Source organism: Periophthalmus magnuspinnatus, chromosome 10 (genome assembly GCF_009829125.3).
Source record: "Periophthalmus magnuspinnatus isolate fPerMag1 chromosome 10, fPerMag1.2.pri, whole genome shotgun sequence".
Classification (NCBI taxonomy): Eukaryota; Metazoa; Chordata; class Actinopteri; order Gobiiformes; family Gobiidae; genus Periophthalmus; species Periophthalmus magnuspinnatus.
This window is the reverse complement of record NC_047135.1, coordinates 33,793,773-33,814,828: the sequence shown is the minus strand read 5'-3', so window position 1 is coordinate 33,814,828 and position 21,056 is coordinate 33,793,773. Positions and strand designations below refer to the sequence as shown.

General features: G+C 42.4%; 1 protein-coding gene across 4 annotated transcripts in view; it reads left to right on the top strand.

Moving 5' to 3' along the window:
- unc5a (unc-5 netrin receptor A) overlaps window positions 1–21,056 on the top strand; it is a 195,830-nt gene that overhangs the window by 161,835 nt on the left and 12,939 nt on the right. For 2 of the 4 annotated variants that reach the window (XM_055224847.1, XM_055224845.1), the window contains 5 exons: window positions 6,116–6,304; window positions 7,559–7,858; window positions 10,715–10,802; window positions 11,144–11,312; window positions 13,015–13,248. In XM_055224847.1, the coding sequence (XP_055080822.1) occupies window positions 6,116–6,304; window positions 7,559–7,858; window positions 10,715–10,802; window positions 11,144–11,312; window positions 13,015–13,248 (980 nt within the window). Of the gene's footprint in view, window positions 1–6,115; window positions 6,344–7,558; window positions 7,859–10,714; window positions 10,803–11,143; window positions 11,313–13,014; window positions 13,249–21,056 lie in introns of all 4 variants that reach the window. The other 2 variants (XM_055224846.1, XM_055224844.1) reach the window with 1 other exon arrangement.

The window sequence follows — 21,056 nt, the reverse complement described above, 5'->3', positions numbered from 1 at the left end:
TAGCGTGATGGATGTCCTTTCCGTTATTGGCCCGGGTCTTGAAAATCGATGGGGCCAGAGGAGCTGAGAGCGGCCGCTGGTCAGTGCTGTAGCGAGCACCTGGTTGGTCAGATAAAACTTCACTCATTGACGCTCTGATAAGCCACTGGTGACTTGGTACTAATGAAGAAAGATGCAGCGAAGAGGGAGGAACTGTGTTAGATTTTGCTGCAGACCTGTTTATTTCATATTTTATTCTAGCTTTTAATGTTTACTTTCCAAACATATCAAAGGAGTCTCTTTATTTTTGCATCTACATGTTGGTTGTGTCCGTGGAAATGTGTTTGCTTTGCCTCGTACAGTATATTCCACTGAAATACTAGGTAAAGGACGAGACCATCAGGCGAAACTACAGGTCAAATTTGAGAAGACAGGACCCCCACCCAGTAAAAAAGAAAAAAGTAATGAAATAAATGCTAGCTAATTGTTCTCAACGTGCTGTTTACCCAAAAAGACTCGGGACAAGTGTTAGACTTTTCTTCTTCTCTGATCAGAGGAGAGCGAGCACAGAGAAGCTTCCTTCCACGAGGTCTTCTCTGTACCTTCTCCGACACCCCCTTTTTTTATTAACAGCTTGACTTTACTCATCAGTTTTCCCATCATGCTTATCAGTAGAACACCACTCTATTCCCCTCCCCACACTGACATGATTAAATATAAGCATCATTTTATTCACACTAATGACATGCTTAATGCAACACTGGACCAAAGCTTTTAAAGGTCCAAAATTACACGAAATTGACTTTTACCGTGTTATAATCCTGCTACCTCCTCAAAAACAGACCTGGAGCTGCGTTTTGCTTCATTCACACACGTTTAACACTTTATTATTAGTCTGTCTACATCTCCAAAAGCTCAAAACGCACTGTTCCACCTGCCATCTGTGGGATTACGACTGAACGCCTCTAAGTCAGAATCCCCCCCTAAACGTGATGATACCGTAACGCTGTGGATCGTTGCGTAGATTCATGAAGTGGTAGTTTTCAAGTTAACAGCTCCTTTTTTACCTTTAGTTCAGTCGAGATTGTCAATTCCAGGGCTGAAATGAGCCAAAAGATTCTGGAGACGGTGTACGGAGTTTACTTCCTGTATTACGAGATGACATCACAAGGTGGAACGGAGTGTTTTCTGTTTGAGTGTAAAGACGCAGGTTTGTTTGTGTGTTTAAACATGTGTGAATGAAACAAAACACAAGTCCAGGCCTGTTTTTGAGGAGGAAATAACATTATAACATAGATCTAAAAACAGTGTAACATGGGCCCTTTAAAGTTAATACATTTGACCCTCTTCCAAGTGGCTTCTTCAGTTCTAATAATCCTTTGCAATAAAGTATCACAGTTAAACCTTTGCACAAACTTGTATTTAAGGCAAAGAAATCGATCGTTCCGTCAGGCTAAAGCCACGTCCCTTTGTTTCGTCCTCATTCAGCAAACAGCGGCTGACCAGTGCTAGTGTGTTTGCCCAATCAGCACTTACTCCCTGCTCCCTTTCATCTGCCTGCACATCCCTCAGTGGGCTGTTCAGCTGATCTCCAAATATCACAGCTCAGTCTGGCCTTTTGGACTCGCCGAGGCAATTGGATTCGGGAACTTTAATGAGAGGATTCAGCCACTGTCTCTTCAGAACAGAGTATAGAAACACTTTCCTGCATGTTTCCCTAAGGTGCAACGTCAACCAGAAGCGGATAAATGGATAAGATGGAAGTAAACGTATCCCTGAAGACTATTCATGCCGTATGTTTAGCTCTGATGGAAATGTAAGTTAAGAAAACACAGGCAGGCTTGTATTTCTCTTCAGCCAGTCATTCACAATTGATTAAACGTCAAGAGATATCTGGTATTACGATGGCCCACGCTTAAGCTTTTGCTCGCACGTAATCCGGCTACTTAAGGTATCAGATTCTACGGAGATAATCACTCATAAAACTGCATCTGCCATTTTGCTTAAATACTACACAATAATATGATGACGGGTGGATTTGTGCAAAGAAATAGATTTTTGTTTATCCCTCGAGACGTGAGAGGATGGCAAGGACATATGGTGAACGTGGAGGCAATGTGGGAAAGTAAAACGCAGCTGATGTATATTGAGTTCTATGTGCATATAAGATCAAACTCACACGAGAGATGAGTTTAAAATGATTTCAGAATTTGTTCATTTGGGATTATTACAGTTTAAATCAATCAAAGCTGAAGTTAACCCTCCATAGGTCAACACTAAAAGTCTCATCAGGTCTTATTAAAGGCTCATAAGTGTCATAAAGTCTCTTTTGTACTAGCACAGTTCACTTGGAGCGGGTTTGTTTGGTGCAGCTCCGTCCAGTATGTCCATCCTCCGGGTTCAGGGGCGGGGCTCGGCTTCATGAGACACTGACGTCACCCAAACGTAACTCTAAACAAACATAAAAGCCAAAACATCACCCCAGTCCTTTATTCGCTCCATTGGCTTCCTGTTTCTTTTAGAGTTGATTTTAAAATTTTACTTTTTGTTTTTAAAGTTCTTAATGGCCTCGCCCCGCCCTAGCTGTCTGAACTGTTGATGGTCCGAGAATTAATCCAAACGCTGGGGTGATCTTCTCTGTGGCTCGGCCCAAACTCTGGAACAAACTGCCTCCTGATCTGCGCACCACTACTGACTTTGGTCTTTTTAAATCCAGGCTTAAAACATATTTATTCAGACTGGCTTTCAACACTTAGTAATGTTGTGACACATTATCATTATTTATATTTTGTTGTATTAATGTATTTTATTTTATTCTCCTATTTTACTGTTTTGGTGTGATTTTAACTTGTTTTTAATTTGATTTTATGGAAAGCACGTTGGTCACCTTGAGTGTTGTAACGCGCTCTATAAATAAATGTTGATTGATTGATAAAACTGAATCTAAATTGTAGCTGAATTCTACTTTATAAGGCTATTACAAGGCTAATCTGACACTAAACTACTTCCTGTCTGTCGTGGGCTTTTCCTGCATTATTTCACGTCTTTGTGCCTCTGTGCCATGTTTTAGCGTCTCTTTATGTAATGCATTGGTTTTGGCTCAATGTTAGATGTATTATGCTCGGGTAATACAATATTTTGGATCTTTATGCACGAGTGGTGTGCATCCATAAAGAAAAAACAGCTGTTAGCTCCACGCTAGCTTTGTTTTGCGTGTCGGCTCAACATTAAGTTGTCATAACTGCAAATACAGAGGTTTATCAAAAAAAAAATCAAGTCAGCGTTTGATAAGAAATGATTATTTTATGTTTATTTCTGCATTTTTCCGTGACGTTTATGCCTGCCTCTGCGTTCTCTTGTCCAATCGTCTGTTTTGTTGTTTTCGCCGTGCCTGGAGCTGTGCGCCCCAGACCCCTATGGGAGCCCCCCAGGGACAGACCCTCAAACAGGACGGCACAGTTCACTTTAGACAGTGGAGACGCTTGTGACCTGTGCCGATCTGCTCCAAACCAGTGGAAACAAGGCTGTGATTTACAAAATAATGATTAGAAATATTCTCTTAAAGCTGTACCATGTAACTTGCTTTTTCTTTTGCCTGGAATGTTCCGCAGTATGATTTTAAATGCCAAATGCTTTGAAAAACATGCTTCTTTCTGTGAAGGGTCACCTCTCCACAGATCTTAACTCTAACTTGTCCATATGGCATCACCTGCATGGAAAGAAACAAATGTAATACCATATTGTGTAAAGCAGGTAGAAAACACTCCAGAAAAGTTTCATAGTGTGCCTTTAATGTCACTCGTTATGTTTTTTACAGCTGTCCCAGAAATAGATCTAGAACTGGAGCTGTGTGTTTACTAAATGTGCTCATTTGTAAACTGAACATATTCACTTGTACCTGTTCTGCTCGTCCTTGCTGTAGGACTATACACTTCATGGGGCCATATTTTCTGATGTTCTGTTTCACAGCGTTGCTAATTTAATTGTGCCGTTCTGGTGTCTCAGATTGACTAACACCAATTAAAACTTGTCAAATGTGTGTTTCTGAAGCTGCGCGTGTTCCTGTGTGGCAGCTGTGGGAGGCTGCCACCACATTCTGCCTTGATATTTGTCAAATCTATCTGTAGTTAATATGGGTTCACTGCAGCTCCTTTTCCTCATTTTTAATGACACATGTCACCAGTCTTAAAGTGGTTTTTTAGTCTCTTAAAATATCTCTTCCTCCTAAGTAACTTCGTTCTTTATGTCCTCTCTTTTGTTGCCAAGTCACCAAAAGGCAGCCTCTCAGACTTTCACCTTTGACATTGGCTTCGCTCAAAGCCAACAAAAGTGTAACAAAGCACAGAAGAAAAATCAGAAGCTCTTGAAGAGTTTGGACCTCTGCAAAGGCATTGGCCCAGTCTCACGAGTTATAACGCCTGAATAATACCTGAGGGCTATTGGTTTAAAGCTCTAAAATGCAGATTTTGCAGAATAGGTCTGTTTTAATAATGTTATAGCTGTTTCTGTTGTTTTTGAAGTGATTCGTGCATGTTTAGCAAACTTTTAAGATGCCATATGGACGATCAACTCCCATTTTCACTGCCAGTGTGACGTACGCACTTTGTTTTATTTTCTTAATCAGTGATAAGACTTGACAGGGTTATGTAGTCACTTTAATACAAATAAACAAATCAGCGACTCGCTAACGTGATCTGCAGCTATCCAAAGGAGGCGTCGTCAGCTCCCATTGGGCACCGCCGTTTTCTAATGCAGAAGTCCGCAAACTTGATTCTTTTACTAAGTCATTTTAGATGAGTATTGAGATGTGCAAATTATAACATAATGATCCACGAGTGTCAGAGATTATAACTATAGAGCAGACACAAGCACAATAGGTTTCTTTAAAGACGTACTCACTGATGTTCACTCTTTTATGACCAGATTTTCCAATGAAGTGGACTTGAATCTGACATTATAAGGCATGTTTTGTTTGATGCTATGAGACTGGTTGATTGAGACTAATTGAAACCGTTCAAATATATTCCAAATTGGCCATGATTTTACTAATCACGTTTGAGCAGAATGTTTTACTTGAATAATCGTTTGAACTTGGCCCACTCATTTTCCTAAACCTGTTATTTTCGAAGCAAAAGCAATTGTTGATGTTCTTTTTTCACACAGTATTGTATCCAAATGAACAATGTTGATTTTTGCCTAATCTCCTCTAAAACATGGCAGCAGCTTCCAGCACACACTGCACCTCCGTCAGTCATTTTAGTCGTTTTTAATTCTCTTTGAGTGCAGGCGGTCTCCCTCCTCCCATCCTCCCTTTTGTTGTCAAGTCTCCGCACAGCAGCCTCTGGGACTTTAACCTTTGACGTCGTCTTGTGTCCCTCAAAGGCCTCCTGCACGGCACAGTCCCCTCCTACTTCTTCTTCTTCTGCTGCTTCTTTAGACTGTGCAGCGCTGACAGCACACCGCCCCCATGCCTCCCCGGGACAATGGCCCTCCACAATAACCCTCAGGAGCATCCTCCACCTACGCTAACCAAAATTCACCCCAGTTCCCAGGAGACAGCCGTAGAAAATCCCATTCTTCCGGCAAACACACATAAATTCACACTAAACCCAACCATTGGTGTTTGTCGAGCTTTAGCTGTCAGCCTCGTACTGTACTTTTGGATAAAGACATTTCTGTGCTCAGGAGTGAGACAGATATTGAATAAGAGGTGCTACAATTTCATAAGCAAATCCATCATTTTTCTGTCTGATTTTTGAAGGGTGTAAGAAGACGTGACAGAGGCAAAGGGGGAAAAGAATATGCTGGTTTGGAATGCATGTGTTTGGAGCGTTCATAATCATGCCACATTATAATGATGTCATTTTGTAATAATGCACTGACAGGCTGCTGTTGCTGGGGAATGGGTCATGTTGTAACTTTTTAAATTTAATTTTAATCACGCTTAAAAAATAAAATCCGTGTACTAAAGTCAATATGCATCATTTTATAGAGTGGTGTAGCCGTTACATCATCTGAAATTGCCTGTTTGGACTACAACCAAGTATTAAGAGCAGAATTTGTCTCCAAGGCTGCAGACGGAGTGCAAGTGTTTTGAATGTAATGTTATTTAGTGTATCTTGTCTTGTGCTTACAGCTGTGAGTGGAGCTGAAGACGTGGCGCTGTACGTTGGCATGGTGGCGGTGGCGTTGTGCCTGACGCTGCTCCTGATCGTGGTGGTCCTGGTGTATCGCAGGAAGAAGGAGGGTCTGGACGCCGATGTGGCCGACTCGTCCATCCTCACCACTGGCTTCCAGCCGATGGGCATCAAGCCCAGCAAGCCAGGTGTGTGGGTCCCGCGGCCCCGCAGACTCCCCCACTGCAGTAGGACACTGTTCTTTGTTTACCCCACGTCTGTCTGACCGCCGTAGACCACCATCTATATGTACCAGTGAATTCAACATCGTAGACACCCACAAAACTCTTGGAATTATTCAGTTTAAGTTTATTTCTATAGCACATTTAAATGAACTTCAGATGCCCAAAGTGCTTCACATAAAAGTCAAAACAAAAAACAAATATACAGATAACACGACATTGGAAAAGAATGATGAAATCCTGTTTACTGTTAAATACCAGGAAGAAGAGGTGGATTTTCAGTCTAGTCTTAAACTGCATTAAAGACTGAGAGGATCTGACAGGCAGAGGGCGCTGTTCCATAGTCTGGACAATGCCACAGAAAAGGCTCTGTCTCCTCTGGTGTTGAGCCTGGCTTTGGGCACAGCAGCAGGAGCTGGTCAGCTGACCTCAGGGCTCTGGGAGGAGAATAAAGCTGCAGTAACTCCCTCAAATAAAATATAATAAATTATACATATTTTATATAGTGCATAAAATCCCTTAAAGTATAGCACAGAATTCCTTAAAGTTAACTTTTGCATAATGTAGTGTATGAAATGCAAACACCATCCTTTTGTTTTGTGCATCGCCTTAGACCCCACGCTCCCGCACCATTGTATAACTATACCCTGCTGTAGTCCTTAGAGGAAAGGCAGGCTTCTATGCCCCCATTTCCCTTATGTTGTGTTTAAATGTGTTTATAATGCCCTGCTGTAGATGGATGTTTTCTGTTACTGCCTGACACATTGAGTTTCCCCACCACACCACCTTATTGTCAGGAAATGTTCTGTATATACTGTCCTGTGTGTGTGTGTGTGTGTGTGTGTGTGTGTGTGTGTGTGCGCTCAGCTCTATACCACCACAATAACCAAAATACAAACCCACGACTGCCTTTGCTGGATCAAGATGGGGAGTGGGTTGCCGTTACTCTGACTCGATGCAAAGGGAAAGCTGCTTATATATGATTATGCTTCAGAGTGTGTCTCGAGTTGTGTTGCTAAAAAGGCAGAAGGAGCCTGGAGAAATGACTAGCAGCAGGTTACATTTAGTAAGTGTTGTATTTTCCAGCATGTGTCTCTTTAGTTTTGTGTTGTGTTGCAACAGCTTTTACAGTGCGTGAGTCCTGTCTCTGTCATTAACACCTCCTCAACTGCCACTCAGACTCTAACACTCTTGTTTTCTTCTGTTTTTTTCGCGACGCAGAAAATTCCCATTTGCTCACGATCCAGCCTGATCTAACCACAACCACCACAAGTTATCAAGGCACGCTGCGATCCCGGCACGAGGGAACGGGGAAGTTCTCCATGTCCAACGGCCCGCTCTTGGACCCGCTCCCGAACGGCTCACACACGCTGCACAATGGGAAGCTAAACCAGGACCACGCAGAGTTTGTGAGCCGCTTGACCACTCAAACCTACTTCAAAACACTGCCTCGGGACATCGCCAATGCCTCCTATGGAACGTTTAACTTTCTGGGAGGAAGGCTGACCATTCCCAACACAGGTGAGTAGAAAATAACCACATAAACCCAGGTCAGAGCGAACCACGTGTGTTAATTAGCTTTTGTCGTTCTGTGTCGTATATAATGGCCTATAGCGATGTAGTGCCCATTCAAGGACTACTCGTAACTATAGTAACACCCATGTCGGCATCATTAGTGGTAAATTATGCTGATGGAAAAGCACAGAATCATCTCTGCCGTACAGATTTGTTATAGAATTGCCTCGGTACATGCAATTTCTATTAGCAAATTGTACTTCATGTTCTTTATGGTAAATGGGGATTGAAATGTAGGCTTTGTGACAAAAATAATATGTTCTTTTTAACACTGGCTAACGAGTCAACTAGCTAAATGCTCGTAGAATTATATTTTGGGTTGTAACCATAGACTGTATGTCCCAAACTCCCAAATATTGAATTTACATAGGGTGACCAGATTTTCAAAATACAAAACTGGGACACTGTCAGGTTGGGATGGCTGGTATGAGTCAAATTGTGAAAAAATACCATGTAATATTGTCCATTCTTGACTCACTTGTGGTCCGTCATAATCTGAGACACTTCTGTCGGTGCATTGTTTTGCCTTATGATCATTTTCAAGCAGATTTTTCAGTATCTTAGCAAAACAAATGATTAAACAAATGATTATTCCTCTCTTTAGTGTTCGCAAGTATCAAAATCGGTCAGAAATGGCGACACATGGGACATTTCTTGAATAAAACTGGGATCAATCTGTAGTTTTGGATAAATCTGCTGGGACAGGGGACACGGGGCTCAAAGTTGGAGGTCTGGTCACCCTAAACTTACATATTTACGTTGAATCTCAGAGGTCATAATGGCGCATTTTGTATAAAGGCCTAGAAATTCATAATATTCATAAAGATTCAAGAAACATTACACATAGCCTAAATTCGATTCTGCTCAGACTAATTGAATTGTAACGTCTGAGAAGGTCCAGCCACAGCAGCCAGTCGCAGAGTTGACTCTAAGCTAATAACTCCAACTAACCATTAGCACTTTAGTATTTATTAGACCAGCAGTAGATCACCTGATTGACCCGCAGTCCCAAACACATACGGCTCTCTGATGGGCCTTCACTTTGCGCTCACTAAAGGTGTCAACCCCACTTCCACTTTACCCGCCAACGTGAATAATTACAGATATGACGTAATGCGGCGGTGATAAGTCTCACTAAATGCATTTGGTTCTGACATATTCCTGGAAATGGGCTGAGGGAGAATTGTTCCACGTCCCGTTAAGTCCACTTAGGAGCAAACCGGTGGAATTTGTAGCTCGTCTATCAGCTGTGCAGCCAGAGCCGTGGAACAGAGATGGTCACTTAAAGATTCGTTTGATAAAAGATTTAAGCCCATCATTATTAATCCCCTGATTGCTCCCCCCACTCTGCATTAGCTTAGCGATGGTGTTTTCATTTCTGCTGGTCAGATTAGTACAGGCCGGTGCTAGCGTGAAAAATGTGTTCTGTTTTTCCTTTTTTGTCTTTTATAAATATGTTATGCATGGGTTATTTTTTATGCATTAATTTTGCACTTATATAACAACAAAAAGGACGATATATATTTAAAAAAAACAGGTCCTGGAAGATGCAAACCCCCCAAAAAAGACCGTTTATTAAAGCCTTCACCTTTATAAATACATAAAATTGAACATTATAGCAGTGTATTACTTAAAAATAATAATAAATAAATAAACTCCAAAATGGATTGATGTTTCTAATCTGTCATCACGAGTCAGATCTGTGCACTGGCTCCACATGTCACACCCTGTTGATGTGACACAATTTGGAGCATGAATATTGTATTTATGAATCTCTGTATTAGTTTTAAAGGTTTAAGTTTCCGTTATCAATAATCGCTTACATAAAAAAACTAATTAGATACATGTTAATCTCCTAAATATTAAGAATTCAAAGTTTGTAGAAGAAATTGGCAGAAGATGTTTGCAGCAGAGAATGAGTTGTGTTTTTATTGGAAAAACGCTCGCCCACACTATGTTTCAATATGACAGATGGGGTAAATTAAACTATAGTGTAATATAAGTATTGATTCTGACGCTGCAAATGTGCCGACTTTTCTTATAATACCAACAGGTTTGTTAATTTTTCTGGTTTTCAGTTTAGAACATCGTTGACATTGATGCCTTTTTTACTATATTACGCACGGTCCTACATTTACAGATGAAAAACTCCACACCTTGAGCGTCTCCATTTAAAGAAGCTGATTTAGCCCAGTCCAGAGTTTATATTTTAGACACGGCTCTTTGCTTTTCCACATTTTTACCTAATCAAGCCCATGTTTTTTTACAGTGTGCCCTCGCAGATTACAATACAGGAGCAGTTAAGGTTTTGTCATAGTTAGCACTAGCCCCAAAATGGGATTCTAAGTGGATGATTTTGGCACGAGAATTACAAAAACATCACAGCACTCAGCGCGCCTCAATAGCTCTTCTATTCTCCAAGGTGCATTCCAACGCTCTCCTGGGAAAGCCAAATTTTTCCGAAGTCGTCCCTTCAATGGTCTCAATTATCTACTCTGAGGCAGACAGAGGACATTTAGACCGCAACGAAACGTGCGCTTTTGTCTCTGCTAATTGTTGACCGTGGGGACGCGCGCCTCGTCTCGGTTGGCGGCGCCGAGATTTGCATCTTTACCGCACCTGACGGAGAGCTTCCACTGACCTTCAGAATACATTTGTGGTTTTTGTTTTTCGAGGCATACGTTTTTTGTTGAATGAGTCGGTGTTCTTTGTGTAATGACAAAAGCATTGTGCAGGAGAAAACAAATGCGTCTACCCTCCATTCTCAGCCACTTTCTTTGCCTTTGTTGATATTTGCATTAGGAATCAGCCTGCTCATCCCTCCTGAGGCCATCCCCAGAGGCAAGATCTATGAGATTTACCTCACCGTGCAGAGAAGAGAAGATTTAAGGTGGGTCTGTTTAACACTGTCTAACTGGCGATCTTCCCTGGATGCTACTAGGGCCGTTTGTTTTGATGCACTACTGTTCCATTAGGAGGGCTTTAAAGGCTGTGTGCGGCACTCTGAAGGAGAGATGTAAATAAATAAGCAGCCGTTTACCAGGATGTGCACTATTTAAGTTAAATGAATAGTCTGGAGAACTGCAGTCAGTCTCTGTAAGCACACGTATTGTACTGTTGGTCGCAGGGACTCTGTGATTACCTGGTGATTGTATTGTTTTCATGTTTTGTGCAGGTTGCCCCTGACTCTGTGATTACCTGGTGACTGTATCGTTTTCATGTTTTGTGCAGGCTGCCCCTGGCCGGCTGCCAGACTCTGCTGAGTCCAGTTGTGAGCTGTGGTCCTCCGGGGGTGGTCCTCAGTCGCCCTGTGATCCTCAGCATGGACCACTGCTCCGACGCATGCCTGGACAACTGGGCTGTGCGACTCAAGAAGCAGAACTATGACGGTGCCTGGGAGGTGAGGCTGGACTAAGTTCAGTACAAAACCTTTTTACTTTTTACATCCAGTGAATTTGGGAAGTCAGTTTGAACTGGCTTCTTTTCTCAGAGAAAGTAATAACTTTGCAGTGGTACTTGAAAGCACTTGATTTTGAAGGAGCAGGTTCTGGCCAATTCATGGCCACTTTATAATGTTTAAATTATATTGGCCATCAGGTGTTTTCTCAATGGACTGGAACAAAAGCCTGGAAGCAGTGGAGCTGTCAGCTCCAGAGTTGCTAGGCAACCTGTTTCTGAAAACAGAATTTTTCTAAGCAAATTACTGATCCTCAAATACTCTTCTGAGTGCTCCTTGACCAGTTTTGACCGTTGCTTCCAATTACAGAGTTCCCTCCTCATTTTTCTAGCCATGAAATTTAAAAGTAGCCTACACGCTGAAACTCCAATAAGAGTGAGTTGGGAAGCTCCTTAGGCTCTGACACACACACATCCATACAAACAAATGCGGCTGGCGGCAGAATAGCCATTTGAACCATCCAGAGATTGGACTGGGTGCTAGTGGGCTTCGGAGTGTTAGTAGGTCTTCTTTCATGTTCGATATTGTGCATAAATAATTCAGCATCCCCCCGTGTGGTGGTGGTTGGTGTCTGCGGGATGGATTGGCCTGTCTGAGGCTGAGGTTAGACCAGCTCTTTTAATCATCAGCACGACCAAATATAGCCCGATCGGCCTCACTGCACGGCCACTCCAGGAGGAAGTGCCAGGTGGACAAGATGTTCAGGGAAAACAGGTGAAATAGGAGTCAGGGACAAAGGCAAATAGACAAGTGCATAATGTAGATCTAGGGCGGTGATTAGAAGTGAAGAATGGATTTCACATATTGGAGGAAGCAGGTGAAAATGAATAAAGTGCTTACAGAATGGTCTGTTGGTAATCCATCCCACTCCTACGTCTTAAAGAAATATTATATGTAGAATTAAAGTGTGTGTGCACTGTGGTTACATGGGAAATGAATAGTGTCAATACTAATTCTATTGATGCAGTCGGTGTCTGGGTGGATCAATTTTAAAGGGGCTCGCTGGGCATTTGGCAGCGACAATGCTCTTTTCATTTCAGCTTGATTAGTTAATAGGCAGAGTCAGTAAAGAGCTATGATGAGGTTAAGAATGCATTTTGTCACCTTGGATCCAATTTGTACACATCAAATTAGCCTGAAGGGACACATAAGTCAGACAGTTCACTAGAGTGGTTTGTAACGGGCCGATACAGACTAAAACAATGTCTAGAAAGATGCTAGCAATTCCCACAATTCCAATAATTGAGTCATTGCCACATCTCCGCCTACAGCTTTTTCTCTATTTGCCTTAAACTATCTCTTCTTGCCGGGAATCTGTTCGCTTGTGCTTTCATGTCAATTGAGTCCATCGTTCATGCATTATTAACTAAGCTGATGGCGTTCTATAGGATGGCATTTTTGCAGAGGGTTTTTGAGTGAGTATATCGTAAGCCCTCTGCAGTGTTCAGGGAAATCGAGGCGGGAACGGCGTATTCCCCCGTCCCCCTGATCTAAACCTTAAAGACTTTAAGCTCTGGTCGTCCTTTGTCATGCCGCTGGACTGATCGAGCAGACCTTTAACAAAGATGCAAGCACAAATGAACAAATCACCCATGCTTTCTGCTCAAATAGGGAGCTTAACCTTCTTCTCCTTATCCCCCTTCAGGACGTCCTGCTGATGGGCGAGGAGCCGGTGGCAGAGCCCTATTATTGCCAGCTGGAGGCGGAGACGTGCCGGCTGTTTGCGGAGCAGCTGGGCACCTTCGCTCTGGTGGGAGAGTCTCTTCACATGGGTGCTGCCAAACGCCTCAGACTGGTGCTGTTCTCAGACGCCTACTGCTCCACACTAGAGTACAACATCCGGGTGTACTGCATGGATGATACGCAGGATGTGTTCAAGGTGAGAGTGACATCAGCAGCGGCGTTTCAATGCGTCTATTCATTTCTGTTTGTATAGTGTTTCAAGTGTTCAAACAAAACGTGATAATAAGATTGCAAACCCACACTTTAAGTTTACAAGTGAGTTTTTAAAAAAAAATAAGACCTGTTCTGCAGAATCAGAGCTTTTAAACATCGATGTTTCCTTCCTATTAACCCTCTTGAAGTTGTTTTTGGAGTGATTCGTGCATGTTTTAAAAGCTTATTTTCAAGACGCCATTTTGCTAATCAATCCCCGTTTTCATCTCCGCCCACTGTGACGTACACACTTTGTTCAATTTTATTTTCTTAATCGATGATACTTGAAGGATTCGGCAGCGTTGTATAGTAGTAGTGTGATGTGCGGTTATCCATAGCAGGGCCCGACATGCGCCGCTTTGTTGTGGTGACGTTACGGCGGCGTCATCTCCCATTGGACACGGCAGTTTTCTAACATGGAACTGAGCGGAGCTGTTTCTTTAAGTTGTTTTAGATGAATATTGTGATTTAAAATGTGCAAATTATAACGTAATGATCCACGGGTGTCAGAGATTAACACTATAAAGAGACACAAGCACAATATGTCGTCTTTAAGTTGTGCATCATTTAATTTTTTGCTCTTCCAAATACATTAATGTCACACTGGAAATCAGATGTTACAGGCAGACAGTTACAATTACTTAGGTAGTTTCCAAGAATACATTTTTACTTGAGTATTTTTTGACCCACTGTTTCGTGCTTCCATTTTTTTGAAGGCACATTACTTATGAGTAAAACTTTTGGTTACTCCAGCCCCCTCTGTGTTTTTTGTGTCTATGTTCGGCCCCAGCCTATTGAGATGTTTCCCTGCTTCACGCTGTGAGCCGTTCTGCTCGGCGGCTGCAGGCCACTTAGTTTCTCATCACTTAGTACAACGCCATACCCCTCTTTTCATTTTTGTGCTCCACATGGACAGAGTATAATCAAGCACTAATGCCTGCCTGGCTCCCCTGAGGACTGCCTCTGAGTAGCCTGTTAAGATTTCATTTGCATGCTTAATTACTAAATTAAAAGGAGAGCCTGTCCCCATCTTTTCCCAGCATCCCCTCTGCTCCCTTTCTCTCTCTCTCTCTTAAACTCTTGTCCTACACCTACGCATCTACAAGTGCCCCCTCTCTCTCAAGTCTACTTTCAGAGCCTGTAATGGCCGACCTCCTTGTTCACAGGAGCTGTGCATTGACGGTTTATGGATGCCACAAACAATGGAGGGGGCTTGAGATAGAATTAGTGCACTTCTATTTAAGAAGCTCGAGAACTTCATGTACCTCATGGCAGATAAAAGCCTGTGTGGAGCTAGAGCTTTTCTCTATGAGGCTCATCAGGTTTAAGGCAAATGAATGTGTAGTTAACCATGTCAGATATACTGTGCATCCTCCTCCCTGATGGTTTATACGAGCAAACAGAACATGTTTGTGTCTGTAGCAACCGCACTGAAGAAAAATGCTGTGGAACAGAAGGATTTTCTTTAAATGGGGACAGATAATTGTCTTTATCTTTCATTGTTATTAGTATCCCTGACAACTGGTTATGTCTCTGAATATCACAGACACTGTTGTTTTGCTGCAGTGACTGCTGAATGACCTTGTATGTCCTGTTTGAATGCATACGCCTGCTGCTGCACAAAACTCTTTCTGTGGCTCTCTCAGCCAAGAAAAGGACATCTGAGCTTGTTGACTCCAGCACTTGTGCTGCCATACACGGGTCTCCCCTGACGCCCTTGAGTGCATTAGCCTGCGTCTCTCTCACAACCTGGGCCTGTGGTAAGCCACGACGTCTCCAGGGCTTTGTACTTTTTAGTGAGTGATTTAAAACATGGCCCACACTGTTTAGCAGTCCTGACTTCACACAGCTCTTGGTGCGATTATGGAAGGAGCAGTTCATTTAGCAACTACATTAACCACTTTGAGTGGCGATTAAACTTCCCTGGAGAGGTTCAGCCTAATCACTAATCACTATCTTTAAAATGCACCATTTATGATTAGACTTTCACTATGGTAAGCATTAGACTTAATTGTGATGAGGAAGGGCAGCCGTTGGTGATTCACTCGAGTGGCTCAGGACTCGTTGTGATTGTGCTGACGTCATGGTTACACCAGCACATGGGGACTTTTATAACTCTCCACTAGAGTAACCAACATCCCATATACTCCAGGCATGTTTGATCGGAGGCAAAAAGGTCCTCCCAGTTGTGGAAGTGAACTCAGGATGTGAAGCTGAGATGTGTCTGTCAGTGTTGCCTTGCCGGGCTCATCAGCAGGAGAGACACATCCACACTTGTGCATGCTGTACCATCACATCTCTTATCTCCCAATTACAGCAGATTAGAACCAGTGTTATTGTCTTTGATCCTGAGTGTGCAGGGGCTCTGGGGAGCCAGTGACATTTCTGTCTGATGCCCGCCGTATGTTAGCGGGGTTCTGCCGGGACCAATTAAGTTAATATTTAATGTGTATCCCAGTCTTGATGGGATGGTCCAAGGCTGGCACAGCAGCTGACGAGACATAATCTGTGTCTGCTCGTGGCCTTGCTGTGTGTGCAGTGGTTTCATCTGCACTGGTGAGAGACAGACTGATGTGGTGCCATCTACACACCTGCCACTCCCCACTACCTCCACTTAAGACCCCATTATAATTGAACTGGAAAAGGGCCCATCGAGATTGTTCACATTTGGACTCTCACTATAGGATTTTCTGTTTTGGTGTTGTGGGTCTCGTCACCATGTAATCTTTAACACTGAGATGAGCACCACTTGTTACTATGTCGTACAATGTAATTAAGGCAATGAGGGTTATGCTATTAAATATGTTTGTTTTTTTTAAATTTATCCTATGTCTTGTTTTAACAGTGGACCCAGCAGGTACCTGTCAATCCGATGAGGTTCCATTCATTTATTCATAGATTCTTTTTCCAGACCAAGGTTTAGTTTGTTTTCATACCTGTCAGTTTCGATTCTTCCTCAGATTCGTCACATGATGTTGCTGTGACGTGTCCGGTCGGCTCAGTTTGGCGCTCTCTCCCTAGCGGTGAAGGCAGGACAAGAGCGCCATCTTGTCACTGGATTAAGGAGGAAATCGAAACACAGAAACATGCCTGCGGGACTTAAAACCGAGACAAGGGGGCCTTTTTACTCTCACACACCTGGGATAGTGTCCTGAAGAAGACAGACTGCGGATGGCGCCGTCGTCCTGCCTCCACCGGTAGAAAGACGGCGCCAAAACCTGTTTAAATCAGCTGACCGGACACGTCGCAGGAGCATCACATTAGCACTCTGAGGCACTAGTGAGCGGTCCAAACTGTCAGATATGAAAATAAACTTAAACCTTGGTCTGGAAAAAGAATCTATTAAAACTGGTATCTGTCAGTTTGTGATGTTCCTAAAATTACATTGTCCATTGTCCTGGATAATCCCAGTTTTTTTAAAAAGTAAAAATACCAAACTTCTGCTGTTCATAGATGTCCTTCTGAAAGCCCACGCACTTGTGTTTTGTGAGACTTTTCAGTTTCAAAAGAAAAAAAAAAAACACACCATGATTTCTGTACCGCCCACTTTGTGTCAGCTTAATTTTTATGGAGGATGAAACTCTATTGCAGAGTTCTGTACTCAGCATCACAATGTAAAGCAGTGCAGGTTGTAACACACTCACTATTGTTCCCATAATAGTTAAAAGAGCTCATAAAACCCAACGCTCGATATTTGAGTTAAAACACTTTATTCTAAGTGTTGTATTACACAGGGCCAAATTTATGCTTTCATCAATATTTATGCATTGAGCCCAGGACATTAAGCCTCTGCAGCTGTACAAATGTGTGTTCTGCTGTTTTAAATGTCTACAACAGAGCTGACAAAGGGCTGGGGTTTTTTAGTTAACCCAGTGCTTCTCAAAGTGCTTCTGCTGATACTTGAGGTCATTTCTTTTAAGTTGTTTTTAGATTATTTTAAACTTGATGTTATTATTCAGTCTAATTTGGCTTTGGCTTATTTAGACAAAGGTTAATCCTAATGTAGACCTGGTTTGATGCTGTTCGTTTAGCGTCTGTGGTCTTCTTGAAGCATTTTTTTCTCGGAGGTGGTACTTTTTGTGTGAAAATTACTGCTGTAACTCATCTGCGGTGTGTGCGTTCTTAAAATATGTGGCAGTGGATTTGCAGATTTACAAAAACAGACAATGGTTTAGTCCTTTCCATCTGGACTTAAAGAGATGGGGCACTTAGGTATAGTACAGGGGTAAATGCTTTGTACAGTAAACTTCCTCACAATAATCACTATATCCACTCATCACTCTATATGTGAAAGCTGGAATTATATCTTTTGGGGACTTTTTCTTTGCAAAACTGGGGATATTTTTGTTATTTTTGTTACAATACACTAAAATTTGAGCTGTAAAGTGTTGAATAAGTCACTTCTATGACTAGTTCATGATCCTGCTTATTTACAAATTGGAGTATCCTGCTTTATTTTAGTCGTGTCAGTGGCATAAAATAGTTTCAGTATTATCATTTATCGTAGTATACCTCTATAGCAGGGGCGTCAAACTCATTTTCACCGAGGGCCACATCAGCAAAATGGCCGCCATCAAGGGCCAGATGTGACTGTGCGGCAGTGTAAATATCACTAAATGTAACCGAATGTCATGTAAAATAAATGTAATTACTTTCTAACTTGTTAAATAACGGTTTCTGTGATAAACTGACATTTTTAAAAGTGTGTATCTGGTCAGGACACACCTGCTCACAGACCTTCAGCTCTGCTTCAAATTCGGCCTTTTACAGACTTTTAATTATTGGACAATTTGTTGTTTTTTCTTGCAGACTAACTTTTCCATACTTAGCTCCGTGTTTGGTGTCAAAATGTCGACGTAGATTGTACCGACCGCGCCTCATAACACAAAAAACATATCTTTTTTTCTCCTCAAAGCACAAACTTGTATTCACCTTCACCTTTCTTCCTCCAAACTTCCTTCCACACCGACAATTTTCCTCTTCATTCATTTGCAAATATTTCTCAGTTCCACTTGCTGGGAAAATCTCATTAGTTTATTGTCAGTGCAAACATTAAAGCAGCATAGATTTTAAAATGACAGTCATGCCTTTTAATTTATCTTCTCGCGGGCCACATAAAATGACGTGGCGGGCCGCATTTGGCCCCCGGGCCTTGAGTTTGACACATGTGCTCTATAGCATTACACCGTGCTTCAAAATGCGTCCGTGTGACAGGCCTAGCATCATGTCATGTGGTTTTATTGACGTCTACAAAAGCATGTCTATAAATCTGCTAAAGAAATGAAATCCAAGCGTTGTATTATTTGCCAGCTTGACGTTATACAACATGATGTACGCTTAAGTTGCGTGGTAAATGCTTATAGTCTCACGTCGACTCTTGTGTCTGTATCCTTCTCCATATACAAAAACTTGCAGTGTATCGTCTAAGTAATTGCCAGCATTAGGTTAGAGAAGGCAGTCCTCTTTATCACCGCGCGCTGCAGAGAAGCTGTTTCCATATTATATTTCGGTCTTCCCGGGTGCTGTTTTTCTCCCTCCTGTGTGGTGATTTATCAGGCAAAATGTGAACCTTTTCCCAAGCAAACATGCGCTCCATTTGTAACGAGCTTAGACAAGTCCCTTCTATTTGTAGTTATTAATCAGCGTTGACTGTAGCGGGCAGGGCCAGTGCCGCTCAGACTGATGGACTCTCCGTCAGAGCAAAAGCTTGTCACGTCTCACTGACAAACACACAGATTTATGAAGCCCACATAGCCGGGATACTGCTCTAAACAAATGAAAAGAAGCTGAAAAGAGCTGCTCTGGAAATGGATCATGTCTGAATGCATATATTAAAGAGGCAGAGTGAGTGCAGCAGGAGCAGTGGAGTGAGGCGGGTTTACGGCGATGTCGGCTCCTCGGTCTGTTTCTCCACTCAGACACTGGACTAATTAAGCGATCAAACACTAGTTATAATCCCTGTTATACATTGCTAGTTAAGCTAATCACTGTAATCAAGGACAAGTGTGTTCATTTAGGAGCCCGTGTAGGAGCCTGTGTAGGAGCGTGACCTTCCTACGGGGCAGTTTGTTCAGAAGCTTTGAACTACTCACTTCACTAGAGTTTTTAAAGCCGCCGTGCCCAGTACAATGCCCAAATGTATAAAAAACACTCTTCTCTTAATCAGGATGAACTTATTTTTATTTTGTTTTTTTAATGGCAAGGCAAGTTTATATGTATAACCCAAATGGGACAAAGACTAATTCAAAGTGTACAAAATAAAAAAGACATTAAAATCCCAATATAACAAATCAAAACATAAATAATCACAAATAATTACCAATAAAATGAACATGAAAAGAGAAGAGTGAAGAATAAAACCCTTTCAGTCAAATGCACAGCTAAACAGAAACTTTTTGAGCCTGGATTTAAACATTGTCTAAGTAGAGGCCTGTCTCACATCTTCAGGAAGAATTTTCCAGGTTTTAACTGCATAAAACTCAACGCTGATTCACCAGGTTTAGTCTTTGTTTCGTCCTGCTTTCGTCTTGGTTCAGTCCTTGTTTAATCTTGGTTTAGTCCCGACTCTGGTCTCCAGCAGGAGGCTGGTCCCTGACGTCCTCAGAGGGTGAGATGGTTCATATGGCACTAACTGTGGGAGATGTTTTTTGGTGCTGAGCCACAGAGAGACTTGTACACAACCAGAGCTGCTTTAAAGTTTGCTTTAGTCAGTCTATTCTCTGAGCCTATTCTACTCTCTGAATCTAGTCTCTGAATAGATTCAGAGAATAGATTCTCTGAATAGAGAATAGATTCTCTGAATCAGTCTATTCTCTGAATAGACTTCAGCCAGAAACCAGTGCAGTACATCCAGCGTTCTTGATGTACTGCAGCTGTCTTAAGGCTAGTGAATCTAAAATTTTACTCTACAAATTTAGATGGACAGACTTATTATGCAAATCTAAGAGGAAAACCGGCACTTTCTTTTCAATAGAGAGTTATTATTTGGAGGGTTCAGATCGATGACATTTTGGGCTGTTGCACTGTTTCCCCAAATGTATCAAATTCCCATCATTCTCTTCTAAAAATGACCCAGCATAAATATTTATCAGAGCAGGTTTGGCTCACCTCGGTGTAACCTTTGCACTGTACAAACTTTAGTTTTGGATGTTTTTGCGTAGGGGTCTGATTGGGTTTGTTATTGCTGCAGGGGAGCGTGTGATGCTGCCGCTAACCTCCTTCTGTCAGCAGGGGCCCGCAGAGATTAGCTGTGTGAGTGTCTCTTGTTTCCCGGTGGAGCCTGGCCTCGGTCCATCTCTGTCTCAGCTCTGGTCCAAGCCAAGGGGATGCTAGACCAGTGAAGGGGGGTAGTTGGGGGGTGGGGAAGGGGTTTGAAGTCATAGAAAAGTGTGTCCGTGATTGCAGTAATCCTGTTATCTGGGCTGCTAAAGCTGGCCACTCTAGTGACCTGCAGACACAAATGTTAAGCTGCTTCTGTCTCTGCTCTCCTGCTCCAGCTCCTCTTCTTGCCGCTCTCTCCCTCTCTTTAGTCGGCCTCATTGAATGTCAGGGGGTGGTCTTGACTCCAAATTCACAGTCCTCACACACACCACAGGCCTCACATTCCGTCAGAACAAAAAGCCTTTTTCTCCTGCAGCACTTGAACTCGTCACCCGCCTCATGCATCTTAATGTGGAGCGGTTGTATAGGGTCAGATTGATCTAATGACATTACTCATCATCAGTTTTATGTTGAATATGCGATTTCTGAAGT